This window comes from Mustela putorius, unplaced genomic scaffold (genome assembly GCF_011764305.1).
Source record: "Mustela putorius furo isolate JIRA1106 unplaced genomic scaffold, ASM1176430v1.1 tig00537350_pilon_pilon_pilon, whole genome shotgun sequence".
Lineage (NCBI taxonomy): Eukaryota > Metazoa > Chordata > Mammalia > Carnivora > Mustelidae > Mustela > Mustela putorius.
In genome coordinates this window covers 7686368-7704090 of record NW_025422471.1, presented here as the reverse complement: position 1 = coordinate 7704090, position 17723 = coordinate 7686368, and the positions used below count along the sequence as shown (strand labels likewise).

General features: G+C 38.1%; 1 protein-coding gene across 1 annotated transcript in view; it reads right to left on the bottom strand.

The window, feature by feature from the left end:
• Positions 1 to 503: 503 nt before the first annotated feature.
• PCSK1 (proprotein convertase subtilisin/kexin type 1) overlaps positions 504 to 17723 on the bottom strand; it is a 44756-nt gene continuing 27536 nt past the window's right edge. Inside the window, exons 10-14 of the mRNA XM_004769928.3 lie at positions 12347 to 12580; positions 9692 to 9849; positions 8290 to 8423; positions 5319 to 5480; positions 504 to 3626 (exon numbers count right to left, since the gene is read on the bottom strand). Coding sequence (XP_004769985.1) covers positions 3249 to 3626; positions 5319 to 5480; positions 8290 to 8423; positions 9692 to 9849; positions 12347 to 12580 — 1066 coding nt within the window. The 3' untranslated portion in view covers positions 504 to 3248. The remainder of the gene's footprint in view (positions 3627 to 5318; positions 5481 to 8289; positions 8424 to 9691; positions 9850 to 12346; positions 12581 to 17723) is intronic.

The following is a 17723-nucleotide window of genomic DNA, read 5'->3' as shown; positions in this document are numbered from 1 at the left end:
GAGTCTGGGGAAAAACCAACCTCCTTGGGAGGAAGAGGTCAGGTTCTGAAGTAGTAGGGTGGTCATTCTAGCGATGGAGGTTTGATGCAGGAGAAGGATGTGGACCTGAGGATGGGAGATCAAAGTTGGAAGTCGGAAGTTTCTGATGAAGTGGCCTCTGGGGAGAGTCGAATGTTGAGCTACTGTAGCTGGCCTATAAAGAAATCATTTTTTACAAACTGTTGCAAGTCCTTTCACACATAGTCAGTCCCTTTAGTTTTTGTTCTTTTTATCCTCAACACTTCAGTGAAGACTCAGTCCTATCACTTTGGATGTTGTGAAAAAAGTAAAAGACTGAGCTATGAAGGAAAATACTTATTAAGGTAAATTCTTAAATTGCCTTTGAGAAAGCCCATTTTTCTCAAAAGAAGTTAGCATCTTAATATAAACTCTCAACTTTTCTTTTTTTTACAGTTCATTTGGAAAACACAGTAAGAGAAGGGGATCTTGTTTTTGTTGGAAACATGAGCTTTTTTTCTTTTTTGACTTAGTGAGAAACCATTTATTCTTATGTATAAGCATATTTTACATATTCTGGTTAATACATCAAGTGTGTAATGTGGGAGTTCCCTTAAAAATGCTAAGACAACACATGTTAAATTCAACTACACATTGTATTAGGCTATTAGACAAATGTCACTTTTAATATCACAACACATACATATTATACTTTTTTTTTCCACTGACAGAGGAACATGCCTTTCAAAAATATTTTATTGGATGAAACTTTCTTATTCTCAGGAAATTTTTGGTTCTTTAATATAATTTATTATGCCTTTTAAAATTCTGATAAAAGCATTGGTACATTATAAATACCTGTAAAGAAAATAGAGTTTAAAATTCCGAGGGAATTATTATATAAGTTTCCTCTTTTACATTTTCACAAAAATCCACACAGGCACTGAGAAAGACTGACAAAAATATATTATGCCTGAACAATATACTCCAGGTTGGAAACATTCAAACATGACTTTATTTAAATATTAAAGCTTCTCTAGAGTGAAACTTTGGCTACAATCCAATGCGTTGGTTGGCATCTTAACCGGGAAAAGATATGTTAGAAGGATAAAAAAGAAAGCAGTGAGAATGAGAGTAGGAAAGGGGAAAAGAAGAGTTTTTTTCTATTACCATTCATTGGTAATAAACCAATGGGCCCTAGCTTTGTTTTTTTAGTTGACAACTTAACTAATAACTCTCTGGTTCTTTCTGGCTTTAATACTTCTTGATGTGCTGCAATTTTCAAAATTCCGTCCAACACTCTGTCTCCAACAACATGTGAAACTTCTAAGGATAGAGCGATACTGCAGTTGTTTGAGAAAAACATCCTTGAAGCATCATGGGGATTGCCCTGCAGATACTCCGCTTGTGCACAAATACAAATGGTAGACTAGGAGGTGAAGCTTGGTCTTACCCACCACACTTCAAACCATAGCAAGTGACAGACTCTCCTCTTTCTGCTACTTCATCTGTAGCATCCTGAAGTTGCAACTTTACGAAAGAATTACGAACAACAAATGCAGTGGGAGAGTGCCGGCATTGTAGGTGACAGGAGCCTTTGTGAGTGCCTAGAAATTGGGAAGCTAGGGGTTGGCAGTTCATGAATTCAGTATAAATGGTGTCCAGGGGAGGTGAGATGAAACAAATATATCGAACTGGATTTCAGAGGTACTTTTAGGGGTCTCAAATGCCATTTTCCCCCACCTATAATTTAACTGGATCATGGCAAGTTCTCATAGTTATTGATTATACAGATCTTACCTGAAAGAAGTAGATGATTTTTTTTTTTTCCTGAATGCATTTACACTTTGTATGTGTTGTTTCATGCAGCAGTGGGAAAAATGAGATGCTTGTTGGGTGCTGACTGGTAGGGTTGCTACAGTGAGCAACATGGAGCAGGACACATCGGGGACCCCGCACTCAAATCTAGCTGGGCAGCTGCTATGCAGCACTAGCCAACTGTTGCCAAGAGGGAAAATGGGTCTGAGAATCAAACTTTATGTGAGATTTCATATTTTCAGTAATCACTCACATTTTGAAATCATTTGACATGCCGAACAAAATCTACCTGAGGGACAAATAGGACCTGTGGACTGGATTTTGTGGCCTCTTGAGTTAAATCCTGGAAACAATTTGGTAAACAATTGAATATTATCAGCTGTGATATTGGGGAAGAGCCTTCAGTGGCAAGGAATGAACACTCAGTCTTAAAGAGCCAGAAAAACCTGTTCCAATGAATATAATTTAAAAGAAAAATCTCCCCTTGACTCTCCCCATTATAAATATTTTCCTGTTTACGTTGGTTCTCTGTGTCGTGAGTGGTTTCCTGTTAGTATTGTTAAAAAAAAAAATATGACTAGGAATTTGCCAAGTCCCAAGGGTAAGTTTTATTCTAAGAAAGTAATATGGATTAGTTCTCTCAGTATGCAGCTTGTGGCTGAGAAAGGAAATAGGTAACAAAAACCTTCATAAGGGGAAACCTCCATAAGGGGACAGAGCACACACAGGTCCTGGACACCTTTAGAGTCACAGAGCCCTCTACACGGCTCAATAAGCAAAGAAAAATGGTCTAAAACTGCTCAAACTGGGTAACACAGATTTCGAGGACTGTTTCTGGATCTCGATGACTCTCCTTCTTCCCAAAATGGCCAAATGACCACTCCCTGAATGCATAGAACTAGGAGGTAGAAAAGCCAAGGGAATGGGTCTAATTGTGAACTCTTTTCACTTAGAAATTTTCTAAACCCTCTTGGGCATCACAGTTCAAAGAACCATGTGGCAAAGACAAGGGACAAGTTATAAGAGCAGTTTTCTTTGCTCTCATTCTTTGCATATTACGTCTTCAAATTAATCTCTAGTCTAGGCGATGCCTTTTCTTTTGAGAAATGAAGAGGGAGGGCTCAAGGAGGCATTCTAGTGCAGTGTGAGGACCATAAGCGAAATGAACTGTGGCTCCAAAAAGAACACAACATTTCACTTGTGCACGCAGAGAAGATGGGTTTTGAAGGAGCCATGATCAATTCAGGAAGTGGGATTTTCAACCTGAGCTTGTCCCTTTTACATGTCTAGTTTGGGAAGCAAAAGCAAAAGTACCACCAAAGGATATTATAAGCATAAGAACCAATGGCAAAAACAACCACTTCAGACACAGGCAAAAATCTAAGGGGAAGGAGGAAGCATGAATATTTCCAACTCAGGACCACACACGGATGTCAATTTTCTTCCCTCAGAATGTCCACCAGAGCCTGGAGCAGCCGGTCGTCTCTGTGCTTATAAGGTTTCGTGTTATAGAAAACATCAACGTAGTCGTTATATAGACTGTCCTCAGAGTCTTTAAGCTGGGAAGGCTTGTTCAGCTTTTCCAGGGCTTCATAGAAATTTTCATAAGGGATGTGGAGCTTTGCACTTGGAGACTTCTTTGGTGATTGCTTTGGGGGTGAGTTTTTGCTGAAAGCACTTTGTAGGAGTCTCAGCATAGCCTCCGATGGGGCTGCCTCCACCAGCTCATCCCTTCTGCCCCCGGAACTGCTGCCGTTGGGGCTTTTTGATGCAAGGGGGTTCTTTTTCAGGTTCTCTTGCGTGGGCTGCTCCTGAAACACAGAATGCCACCGACAAAAGGAAAAAAAGTCCTCTTTAGAGCGAAGCAAGCCAGATTTGGCCCATGCCTACTGCCTACTCCATGGTCTCAATGGGAGACCATTGGAGAAGCAGAGAGAGCATGAGGCTTAGAAACATACTAACTCAGGGATCAGTCTTAATTTTTGTGCTTACCGATGTACCCCTGACACCTGTTTCACCTCTCTGAACTTTGCCTATAAAATGGGACCAAGAATACTTCAATGTCTGGTGGTTTTGAAGACTGAATGAGATGATGTATGTATTGCTCTCCTTCATTTGTAAGCCTGCTATAGTAGAATTCATTTTAGGGTATTTAATAAATTTGAATTTGTTAATTTAAATTTATTAATTTTGGATGAAAGGAAAAAAATGTTTAAATAATATAGCTTCATCTTATGGAAAGTAAATAGTTGACCATTCCTACTCCCTTTCCTCCCTGCCCATGTTTTGGGATGATATTAAAATATTCAATAAGTCCCAGAGAAGGCACTAACAGTGCTGCATGTGGAAGAAGTTTCCTGGAGGCCCCTTGTTCTGTTAGGAACTACCGTTTCAGCCCTGAGTTTTAAAAAGGGGTCTTGGGAGAGACTAGGGTGATGGACTGGCTAGGGCAGAACTGGATAGAGCAAAGAAGCAGCTCTTTGTCAACCATCATGGAAGTATCTCAACGTTTTCACAGCTACTATGTCTTATTAATAGCCCTTAAGGAATCTTGGAAGGAGAAATACCCACAAAGTCCGCTTGCCTCTGGGATTGTGAAGAGAAGGTCCTTGGAAAGGGGGGGAGGAGTGGAGGAGGGGGAGCTACTCTGCAGAATATAAATGGAGGCAGAACCTGAGTTGACGACCTCACACAGCTAGTTTATAAGTTTCTTAAATAAATATTATGTCTTTGTATCTTCCAAAACACCCATCACTGAGTCAGACGCCAGGAAAACTCATTCTGGGAATTCTGATAACCTACTTCTTACATCTGAGGCTCTGTGCTAGATGCTGGGCGATTAAGAGATAAAGAAAATGGGGTCCCTGCCCACTGTCTGATAAGGGAGAAGCCAGCAACCTCAGTGAGCCGACACTGACAGGAATGGGAATGACTGACTAGCTATCCTATGAAATTTTCTCAGAGAAATTGTGATTCAGTAGCTTCCCTTGGAGCTGCCATGAAATGTCAGGTAAGGAATTAGCAAAGAGAAGCCTACAAGACTTGGTTAGTTGAGCCTTGTTTTTCTTTTTGGAAAATGAACATACTAATCCCTACCTTCTCTAGGTTAGAGGGACCACTAATGAAATGGCACAGTGCCAAAGAAACAAACAAAACAAATCAAAAACTTAAAAATCAAGTGTAATACAGATGTTAGGCATGTGTGATTGTGCATAAAGAGAGCCGTCTTTACAATTTGTTATGTCATAAACGGAGAAAAGTCATGTCAGAGGATTTCATCATTTTGAATTCAGCAATTTTAATTGCTAAATTCTGGACAAAAGAATCAACTTAAGAAATATTAGACCTTTATGGAAAATGGGTTAGCACTCGCTTCCCTTTCCTCCCCACCCATGTTTGACTTACTTCCTGCCTGAAAGTTAGATCTAGCTCCCCTCACTACATTTTGACTAGGGTTCAAAGAAGAGTGTGCCAAGAACCCTCAGGAACAGAACCACACAGACCTCCCCTCCATCCACCATCTTCTCCACTCCTCTTCTGTCGTTCTGAACAGTATTGTAGGAAGTGTACACACGAGGCTGTTTCATGTGTTCTGGCTGAGAAGAGGTCCCATGCAAAATCAGTTTCCAGTTGACAATTCTTCCTTCATTTTGCATTCTTCCAGACTAAGGAATAAGCATACACATGATTTTAGGATGTGTTCTAAGAAACGTCAAACTCGTCAAAATAACTATAAGATCTAATTTAAAAATTCAGAACATTCCATGGGTAGAGCGCTATGTACAAAGAAGCAAGTCACCGGATTCACTGTTGCCATGAAAAATGGCATTTTCTAGGTTTAAGGATTTACAGCATGATTATTTGCTTCATTTAATTAAAAAAGCAGAACTCGGGCGCCTGGGTGGCTCAGTGGTTTAAGCCGCTGCCTTCGGCTCAGGTCACGATCTCAGGGTCCTGGAATCAAGTCCCATATCGGGCTCTCTGCTCAGCAGGGAGCCTGCTTCCCTCTCTCTCTCTCTGCCTGCCTCTCTCTCCATCTACTTGTCATCTCTCTCTGTCAAATAAATAAATAAAATCTTTAAAAAAAAAAAAAAAAGGCAGAACTCTTTACATGAATGTTCTTTTCTATTCTGTTCTTGGAAAGTTGACTTTACCTTCTATAAATAACATTATATTTAATAATTATCAACTTGTAGAAACATTCCAGTGGGGAGGAAAAAAGCCTCTACCAAGCATTATGAATAGCCTTCAGTATTAACCAGCCCTTAAAAACTGTATATTTATGGAACAGTAATGATTTTCAGAAGCTCAACCATTATGCTAAAAATATGCTGAAATGTAAAATATCTTAAAAAAAAAACTCTGCAAGTGTAAAGTCAGATTTTATAAACTTGATATAAAATAGTCTCATCTTGATAAACATATTTTCTTAGTTTTCTTAAAAATTGGGTTGGGGCACCTCAGTGGCAGTCAGTTAACCATCTGACTCTTGATGGTTTTTTTTTTCTGTGTGTATTTTGGCTTTTTTTTTTAATTTATTTTTTATTTATTTTCAGCATAACAGTATTCATTATTTTTTCACCACACCCAGTGCTCCATGCAATCCTTGCCCTCTCTAATACCCACCACCCGGTACTCCAACCTCCCACCCCTCCCCCTGCCACTTCAAACCTCTCAGATTGTTTTTCAGAGTCCATAGTCTCTCATGGTTCACCTCCCCTTCCAATTTCCCCCAACTCCCTTCTCCTCTCTAACTCCCCATGTCCTCCATGCTATTTGTTATGCTCCACAAATAAGTGAAACCATATGATAATTGACTCTCTCTGCTTGACTTATTTCACTCAGCATAATCTCTTCCAGTCCCGTCCATGTTGCTACAACAGTTGGGTATTCATCCTTTCTGATGGAGGCATAATACTGCATAGTGTATATGGACCACATCTTCCTTATCCATTCATCCGTTGAAGGGCATCTTGTTTCTTTCTACAGTTTGGTGACCGTGGCCATTGCTGCTATAAACATTGGGGTACAGATGGCCCTTCTTTTCACGACATCTGTATCTTTGGGGTAAATACCCAGGATTGCAATGGCAGGGTCAGAGGGAAGTTCTATTTTTAATTTCTTGAGGAATCTCCACACTGTTCTCCAAAGAGACTGCACTAACTTGCATTCCCACCAACAGTGTAAGAGGGTTCCCCTTTCTCCACCTCCCCTCCAACACATGTTGTTTCCTGTCTTGTTAATTTTGGCCATTCTAACTGGTGTAAGGTGGTATCTCAATGTGGTTTTAATTTGAATCTCCCTGATTGCTAGTGATGATGAACATTTTTTCACATGTCTGATAGCCATTTGTATGTCTTCATTTTGACTCAGGTCATGATCTCAGGGTGAAGCCCCACAATGGGCTCTATGCTCAGTGAGAAGTCGACTTGAGATTCCCTCTACCTCTCCCACTGCCCCTCCTGCTCCTGCTCACTCATTCTGTATAAAATAAATAAAGTAACCTTTAAAAAAACTGAGTTGAAGAACAGAGGTCAAGTTCAAGAATAGGACCACTTCCTAAGAATATTTTCTTGCTCTCTCTAAGGAAGTAGGAATTTTACAGATTCTGGTTCTAAATTACAATTTTAGCAGTCTTTAGGAGAAAGATACTCTCGAATAAAAAAAGGAAGAATGACTATAGAATTTGTATTAATTAAATGGAGATCTTCAGAAATTTAAAATCAATTCTTTTTTTTCTTTACTTTTGAAATCTAGTACTGATACTTGTAACATTTCTATCTTGGGAAAGGTCAGACCAGAGCTCTATTCATTAATGTGCTCAGGCTCTTAAAAATGCTGGAGAAATGATGCAAAGGTAGATAATTCAGATGTTTTTGGCTTTTTGTTCAGACATTCCTTACTCTATTTTTGTCACTGTGAGTTACAATTTTAGAAATATACCAAAGAGTGTTAGTAAACAGAGTGAAAGAGAAATGAGAAATGCTTTTCAGCTTGTTTCATAACTGAAACAAAACAAAACAAAGACGTCATGTTGAATAAGATATCTTGTCCAAGTAAATAGCACTGCAGTAAATATTGGTAAGAATTTCTTTGTGTGACCTCAGCAGAAAGTCATAGCAAAGGTTTTGCAGCATTTCACTATCGTTCTTAGTATAGGTGATTCTGGTGACTGAGTATGTCACAGGGCTGGCTGCATTCTGACTTTGGAACACTTGGATTTGTCACACTGTAGTATTACTAACCAATGTGTCTTCTTTTCTTTCTTGTCATAAATCTTATTTATTTAGTCAATCGATCCAACCAATCTATAGAGCTAAGTGGGCTGAGATTGAAACTCTACACCTTTTCCTTACGTTACTAGGGAGTGACCAGAGCTCCTTACGGCCTTGATGAATGATGATACGAAACTCAAAGGACTTCAAAATGTTTGAAAGTGAGCCTGCGGTCCTCTATCTTTTCATTTATACTTACCATGTCTGTAATTCGCAAAGTCCAGGTGCCTATGGGATTCTCTCCCCACGTGTGAACAGACATGAAGTCCCAATTCTTAAAGCCATTAGGAGATGTATCCCGCTCTCTTTCAGCCAACAGAACAGTGCTGGTCCCTATTTTCATACAGCAAACATCAGTTAATGAATGTCCTAACAACTCTGAAAATAGGATAAACTCTAGCATCTGCTAACTGAAAATGAAAAATGGGAGAGATTAGCCCCCACAACTTTCCCTTTTTGTAGAAGAGCAGGATAGAGACATTCATTTAAAAAAAAAATGTTTTTATCCATAGCAGTTCGCATATTGCCTGGCATATAATAAGTTCTCAATAAATATTTTGGTAAAATATTGAATGAATATATTGATTAAGGTTTATTTGAATAAAGAGAACCCATAGAACTACATTTATAGAGTCAAAGATCTAAAATACGTTTTAGTGTAGGCCTAAAAAAAAAAAGCTATATCAACTTTGTAATTTCCTGTCTAGTATTAGTACTAATTGTTAAACCTAAGTTTTCAAATTTCAGCTCTCTCTATAGATCTCAAAATGAAACGGTCAAGTTCATACTAGGGCCACCAATAAGAAAACATCCCACCCATACTTCAGGCCAACTTCAATATATCTAGAAAGCATTACTCCAAAATTAACAGAGTCCCGTCCAAACCTCTAGGAAGTTTATATCCTAGAAGGAGATGATAACGAGAGCTCATCCTTCCTCATACATAGCTTATAGCAATCGAATTTAGTTAGGCGAATCCTACTAAAACATGAAAGAGGATTAGGAAGCATTTCCTGGTTGGATTATAGTTCATGGTTCACAAGCTCTTCCCCATCCATGATCTCATCTGAGTTAGTACTTTCTCAGGGAAGGGTAATTGCCTGTATATAATATCGTATGGCTTTTACAATATCATCATGGACTATTTGTTAGTTTTCTCAGTCCTCTGTCGTGGATCAGAATTCCTAATTTTTCAGTTGATACCTAGGATGTGTCTGATATATCTGTCAGCATTATTAACTATCAGAGTAACTTTCACTAATGTGTTACCTAAGAGAAATGAATGATATTAAATGAATGGTAAAAATGAGAACATTTTTAAAATATATAATTCCAGAAAGATTAATTGATATTATTTGAATAGACCTTATTCTCTGCTTATTGAAGGACAAGTGGGAATGAGTAGGCAGAGTTCTGATGCCAAGAAAAATTAAATGAAATGAAATGAAAAATAGGCATACTTTTTTAAGTCCTGAAAAACATCTATTGGGAAACTCAGCAATATAAATAAAAAGAAAACCATGGATTTAAATTCATTCAATATACTCTTAAAAATGGAAACAAATGCTTTAGAATAAACGAGATATTTTTAAAAGGTTTACCAGCAGCAGAAGTGAGTGTAACATGAAGGTCTCCCCTTCGGGAGTATTCAATCGTTGCTTCAAATTGCACATGTTCCAGGGACTTGATGGCATTTTCTTGTCCTTCACAAGCTCTTGTTGGAATTTCAATGATAACTTCTCCATTACCTTTCAGGGCTCTAAATACATTTTTTTTAAAATCACTGAATAAAGTACATCATTTCTTCTTTGCATTTTAGGCAAATATATACACATTAGTCTTGTTTAGATACTCAGCTAAGCTCTCTCTGTTAATGACTAGAACCCAAATCAGAAGTAACTATAAAGTATAAATGCTAAAGGCTATTACAGAAATTAAAAAATAAAAAATAAAAGAAATTAAAAAGGTTATTACAGAAATTAAAAATTAAAAATAAAAATAAAAAAGGTTATTCTAGAAATTAAAAAATTAAAAAATAATAAAAAATTTTTTTAATTCTATACTTTTTATGGTTCACAAAAGACTACTAATAGCCAAAACAACCCTGAAAAAGAAGAACAAAACTGGAGGCATTACAATTCCTCATTTGAAAATATATTTCAAAACTACAATAACCAAAGCAGTATAGTACTGGCTTAAAGACAGACATATAGACCAGTGTAACAAAATAGAGAACTTAGAGTTAAACCCATGTGTATATGGTCAACTAATCTTCAACAAAAATGCCAAGAATACTCAATGGGGAAAGAGGAGTCTCTTCAGCTCAGGGTGCTGGGAAAACTGGATATCCACATGCAAATTAATGAAACTGGACACATATCTAATGCCATACAAAGATCAACTCAAAATGGAGTAAAAACTTATACACAAGACCTGAAATTGTAAGTATAGAAGAAAACATATGGAAGAAGCTTCATGACATTTGTCCTGGCAGTGATTTCATGGTTAAGGTGCCAAAAGTACAGGCAACCAAAACAACTGGGAATACATGAAGCTAAAAATCTTCTGCATATCAAAGAAGACCATCAACCAAATGAAAAGACAACCTACAAATCAGGAGAAAATATTGCAAACCATATATCTGATAAAGGGTTAATTTATAAACTATATAAAGAACTCCTACAGCTCAATAGCAAAAATAATAATAATAATAATAATAACCTGCCTGAAAAGTGAGCCAACTACTTAAATAGACATTTCTCTAAAAAAAGACATACCAATGGTTGACATGGAAAAAAAAATTTCAACTTCACTAATCATCAGGAAAATGCAAATCCAAACACCTATCAGGATGGCTCTTACCAAAAAAGGCAAAAGACAGCAAGTGTTGGAGAAGATGTGGAGAAATTTGAACCCTTGCACAATCAGTGGGAAAGCAAAGTGGTACAGCCACTATGGAAAACAGTACAGAGGTTTCTCAAAAAAATTAAAAAGAGATCCAACAATCCCACCTCTGGATATTTATCCAAAATAATTGAAAACAGGATCTTAGGATCTCGTGTTCATTGCAACACCATTCATAATAGCTAAGATGTGTCTATTAACAGAGGAAAGGATAGAGAAGATGTGGAATGGAACATAAGCTTTTAAAAAAAAAGATGTTCTGCCATGTGCAGCAATATGGATAAACCTTGAAGACATTAAGCTAAGTAAAATAAGCCACAGACAGCGATATACTGCATAGTTCCACTTACATAAGGTATCTCATAGTCAAATTTGTAGATTCAAAAAGTGGAATTGTGGTTTCGTGGAGGTAGGGGAAGGGAAAAATAGAGTTACTAATCAATGGCCATAAAATTTTAGTTAAGCAAGATGAATAAGTTTTAGAAATCAGCTTTATAACAGCTGTACTTAGAATCAACAGTAATGTGTTGTACACTTAAAGATTAAAGAGGGTAGATCACATGTTAAGTGTTCTTACCACAGTAAGATAGAATAGAAAAGAAGGTTTTAAGGAACACAGATACAAGAATACCATACTTTTTGCTGTGGGGTTGAATGTCAGGTTTGCCTTGAACCCATTACTGCTCTAATCGACCCTCTTCAGAAATGATACTATGTCCATAATGAAGGTACCCCAGGGCTCCCACCCTCAAGCATTTTGTGTGAGTGGGTCTTTAGTAAAATCATGGTGGCCTTGATGGAATCAACAAAACAGTCACTCTAGATTCTGCTTCCGTGGCCAGATCTGGTAGGCTGGATATAATCTCCATAAAAGCAGTATGGTAGAGGATATCTCATAGAAGAGAAATCATGAATCACATAGTACTGTGGCACGAAGTGAGGATCTTCTGGAAATAGGTTTGGGATAATGCTGGTTGGCACGTATTGCATTTAGTCAATTCTAAGATGCATTTTTTTTAAAAAATTACCTTAATATCTTTGAATTTGGGATCAATCTTCAAACTGATCATTGGTAACAGTTTAATTGGCAGTGGTTTTTCTTAGTGATATACAAAACAATGATACATCTTAACCTGAATATAGGTAGGCCAGGAAATGGAAAAGGGCAATATGCTAACATAATTTGCAGATTTCCGATCTCTCAGTGATTCCCATGGACCCACAGGGAACTATGGCAAATACTATCTCCATCCGCTTCAGTAGGGTAGGTAAGAAAAAAACATAGAGTGACAAACATTATAATCAAATATTGCCATAGTACACATTTCTTTAAAAATCCTGGAAACACTCACCTGGGCTCAAAGTTGTTATCTTTTACCACACACTCTTTCTTCTCAGGCACACTGGTCCAGGTCCTGGGATCAGCTAAATCCACCAGAGCTTTGGCATTTAGCAACCCAAATCCAAATCGACTATTCACCATCAAGCCTGCTCCATTCTTTTTCCACCCGGGGTTATTGGCCAGTGGGTCATACTCAGAGGTCCAGACAACCAAGTGCTGCATGTCTCGCCAGGTGAGATTTGGACTGGAGGGGAAGTGACCCAGAATATTTTTCAGGGACAAAAAAAATGTTTCCTTGTAAAATTAAGTATTAGAAACAAGCATCTTCTATTTACAGATTATAAAGTGCCTTTCGCAAGTGTACTTGTATAATTCTGGTATGTATTCCTTTTGGAATGTCTTTTCATTCAGAATTTAAAATATATACTGAAAACTTCTCCCATCTAAGTTAAGCTCCTACTATGAGTAAAATTTGGTCTTCAATATAGTAGAAATATGGGATTTGGCCCCTGATTTTTAATTACTTAAATTTAAGTGAACAAAAATTTTAAATGCCAACACTTCCTTTATGTCTTCAGTCTTCTGCTAGCTGTTGACAGCCTTGGTACTTTCAACATTATGTACCCACAGAGGAGGCCTTGAATTTTTCTTAGGAAAACTCAGATTTTAAAGACACAGTCTGGTTACCTATCCTTAAATCCTTTTGCCTCTTTTCCTTATATATAAAAATTAAGAATATACTTATCTTGAGCACTGAGTAATACATGGAACTGTCGAATCACTATATTTTATACCTGAAACTCATATAAGACTGTACATCAACGACATTCTAATGTAGTTCTAATGTAGACTACAACTAATTCCAGTAATTAAAAATTTAAACAAATTGTCAAGAAACTCTTAGCTACCTGAGATCACTCTTGCAAGGTACTACACTGAATACTTTGGGGATATTGAAGGAGGTGGTTCTTCCTTGTCTTTAGGAAGCTTACAATCCAGCAAAGGAACGAAGCCTTTGTATCACTCTAATGAATCTGCTAACTGCTGTGTTCATGATGTCATATATTACAGGAATTGAGAGAAGGAAGAATTCTGGGGGTGGAAGATCTGGGAACACTTTGCTGGGAATGCTTTGCTGGAAGGAAGTGTTCCGTCTGAACTTCGAAGACTGGGTAGAATGTCAGGGAGTGGAGAGAGGGAAAAGGGATGGGGGCGAGAGAACAAAACCTACAAGGGGGAAAGTGTAGACTATGGCTGGAGTACAGTGGGTAGTCAGGTTGGTGGGAGCAGGGAAAAGGTGCTAGAGTACTGAGCCCAATGGTGAGGACCTTGCACGCCAGGAAAAGGAGATTACACTGTATCCCTTGGGCAATGGGGAATCAAGGATTTTTGAACAAGAAATGGTGTAATCAGAAATCTTGGTGAGATTTATTTATCAGCAATATAAGATACATCAGAGACACTTGGGAATGTTGGATCTGTTAAAATGAAGATGCAGCCTTCCCAGATCACTCTATTTAAAATTTCAGTTCTCCTCACAAACTCCTGAGCTCCCTTATCCTAGTTCTTTTTTTTTTCTTTTATAGTATTTACCACCATTCAACTTACTGTGCAACTCATATATATGTTTCCTATATTAGTAACATCCGTCTCTCCTTCTAGAATTTGCTGTAAGAAGGGCTGGGATTTTTATCTATCCAGTTCTCCAGTGTGTACCATTCAGAAGAATGCCAGGCCCAGGGTATATGCTGAATTCAACATTGGTTGGTTGAATGACTGAATATGCCTGAGAGTTAGGTGGCCCCAATAATTTTAAAACTTTTTACTATCTGTCATTAGATTCTTTCAAGATGACAAGTTTTTCCTTAGCTTTGAGACTTGTGTTGTTTCCATCAAGCCAATTAAGTATTATTTAATAAATAAATACCCAAGTGTGTAGTCTTGAGGTTTTCCATCTTAGCACTAAGTTGTGTAACAACCATCAGGGGAATCTGGCTCAATTTGCGATCTTCCCCCAGAGCCCAAAATGTGCTGGTTAAGCAATCCCCTGTTGACAAAAAAGAGGCAGTGTACCTTCTTAAACATTTTCTGGTTAAAATCCCCCATGTGATTTTCAGATCTCTTCAGAAGCATGACAAAGGCTCTACCTGGGAGGCTTTCTGGGGAAACTGCTCTGCCCATGCACTGAAGTCTGTGGAAGGAGTTGCCATCAGGGACTTAGGCCCCCTCCCCAGTCAAGCTCTTCCCGTGTTTATATTCCCACCCCTTGTGCCTTCATTTCTAGGTCACCTTATCTAAGGTGGTGGGCAGAGGTTTTCTTTGGTGTCTGACTGTGCCCTAAGCCTCTTTATGGGGAAAGGAAGAAGAGAACTTGAAGGCACTTTTACCCACTCTTGACTCAGTACCCTGTACCTCCTCTCATTCTTCACTCTTGCCTCACCCCAGAATAAATACAACTAGCAGGGCTTTTGGTTGGGGCTCCTTCAACAGTGACATGACCCCCATGTCTGCACTGTTTCAACCTTCCCTTCAACTGTACACTCTTCCATGGGGGAGAATGGAATGGGTGGGGGACGTCAGCATTATTATTATTATTTTGACTCTTGCTTAAAACACTGCAGTTAACAAAGGCTTAATTTTTTGATTTCTGATTTATTGCTTTAATCAGCTCTTCTGATACTTGGTAGGCTAGTTCTCTCTCTCTTCCATCTCAGCCCCTGACAGACATAACAGTTAACTCTGGGGGGGTGACTGATAGAGTGCATAGAGACTATAGGTCAGACTTGAGAGTCCCAGATGGCTTGCATCATAATTACCTGTTAATCATGTAAATAGTGAAAATTCCTAAATCCCATCCTAAATCAATTATTGTGTCAAAACATCTGTGGATGGAGCATGATTTTTATATTTCAAAAAACTGTCTAGCCAATTCTACATCATATCTAAAATGATAGGAGTTAGAAGAAAGCATATAGGCATATAAGCAATTCAGACAATTAGAAGTGATTTCAAATCATGAGGCCAGAATAGGGAGTAATAGAAAGCACAGCAAACCATATCCTACCAAAGACCTATGTGATCTTAAGCAAATCACTTCATTTCCCTTGGCCTGAGGTGACTCCTCTGTAAGATGAGGGGGTTGAGTATGATAATCTTCAGAATTCTTCACAATCAAGATTTCTATTTGCCCAATATCATAAATACCTCATTCAGATTGTGTTTCCATGCTGGCCAGCCCACATTAAGGAATAATTAACTAGCTGAGCATAAATGGCTATTTTCTTAATGCAGAAACTAATTCTGTTCTATGAAGCATTTTATTGAAATTCTTGCTTCCTTCCAGTTTTTTAAAGGAAGCTTTAGGTAAAAACCTCTTAATCAATGTGGTCAACGGGAAACACATCAGTTTCCCATTTGGACCATCAGGGCGAGCAGGTGTGTATATGGAAGTTGGGAAGAGGAATTGTACTAAGGTGGTGTAAGGAAAGCAGAGTTATAATAATCAAACACAAAGCATAGACTTTCTATAGAAGAACACTTACTTTATATTCCATAATATAGAAATAGTAATATAGAAAGAAGAACACTTCTTCTTTCTATAGAAGAACACTTACTTTATATTCAGTAGCAGGTTTTATTATTTTTATTTTCTTTTACCTATTCTTTGCAAAATATTCAAGGGAGCGTCATTGTCATGCAATTAGAAAAATTAAGCTTGTTTTCGTAACAGAGTTATTCTTCATTTGTGTGATTGCATTTCAGAAATGAAAAGGAGCTACTAACAATAGTGCATCTCATTCCTGACAGCCTTCCTTTGTTAATTAGTGCTCAACAGCATCCACAATAATTAAATTTTTTAAAACTGCATTAGCTTGCTAATCAAGGATATGTTTATAGAAAATAAGGGTTATGGAATTAAACATTGAAATTAAGCATTGCTTCTAATTAGTGTGGGTAAAGTAATTTGGAGACAAAATTCTTATGTGAAAAATCTTACAGGCTACCTGGTTCAGCCTCTCAACACCTGTAAGTAAGCCTTGATATTAAAGATTTTCTAAACTGGAGATTTGCCAACATTGCACAACTCTGAGTCAAGGATTTCTTTGATGTGCTTTATCCAAAGGTTTTATGCAGCATTGAAATTCTATTTCCCTTCCTCTAGACTTTCATGGAAACAGAAAATTGGTACATCTGTACAATAAGACTACGGTTATTGCTATCTTCTTAAGTATACTGACCACTTAATAATAATGGTGCCAGAGTCACTAGTTCAAGGAATTCCTGTCTCTCATTATATATATCTATAAATATATATAATATGCCTATTAAGTACCCTATCGAGCATCTTAACCACAGCTGAAGGAGATTATAGAAAAACCTTTTTACAGCAGTTGTTTCTTGAAATTTAGTAACAGTACTACCAGCATTAAAACTGGCTGGGATACTTGCTAAAAACGGGGATTCCTAGGCCACATACCAGACGCTTGTGAATCCGAGTGGCTGGCACTGGATTTGGGAGTCTGTCTACTAATTAAACTCCTAAGGTGATTGATTATGCTGGTATTAAGAATCACTCCTCCAGGAAAGAAAAGTATTCCTCTCTACACATTTGAGCCAGGACCCGTTCTTTCTCCTTCCTTCTCCTCTTCCCATTGCCCTGCATTCCAGCTATGTCTTCTTTAATGTAGCACAATAAGTAATCTGCTTGTGACAAAGAGCCGTTTATGAGAAACTCAGGAGCACACGAGTCATGGCAGTCCTTGATCAGCGTCGATCTTCTTAAGGCCCCTTTCTCTGCGGGGGATGATAGACAGCCCTTTAGCATCTCCTCCCCCTTGCAGGGCTGTGGGAGGCAATGGGGGACAGTAGCTCATGGCTCAGGTTTGGGGTGACACAGACCTGAATTTGCATCTCTTTGTGGGATCTTGGTTACATTCTTCAACCTCTCTAGCCTCAATTTCTTCTTTTATAAAATGCAACTAATAATATCCTTTTCATGGGGGAGGAGGGTAGGGAGAGGGTGGAGGGGTTATGGACATTGGGGAGGGTATGTGCTACGGTGAGTGCTGTGAAGTGTGTAAACCTGGCGATTCACAGACCTGTACCCCTGGGGCTAATAACACATTATATGTTAACAAAATAATAATAATAATGTCCTTTTCACAGGGCTGTTGTAAGAATTTGAATTAGTGTTGTACACAAAGAGGTTAGCACAGTGTCCAGCCCATAGGAAGAACCTGACAAATCCTGAACATTGTTATTCTTGATGAATTTAGCCCACCATTGTCCTTCAGTCTCCATAGTTGTTCCTTGAGCAGCACCTGGTTAAATGATTTCTCCCAGTCTTCATTATCTAGGGGCACTTTTAGAAAAAGTGGCTTTGAGAG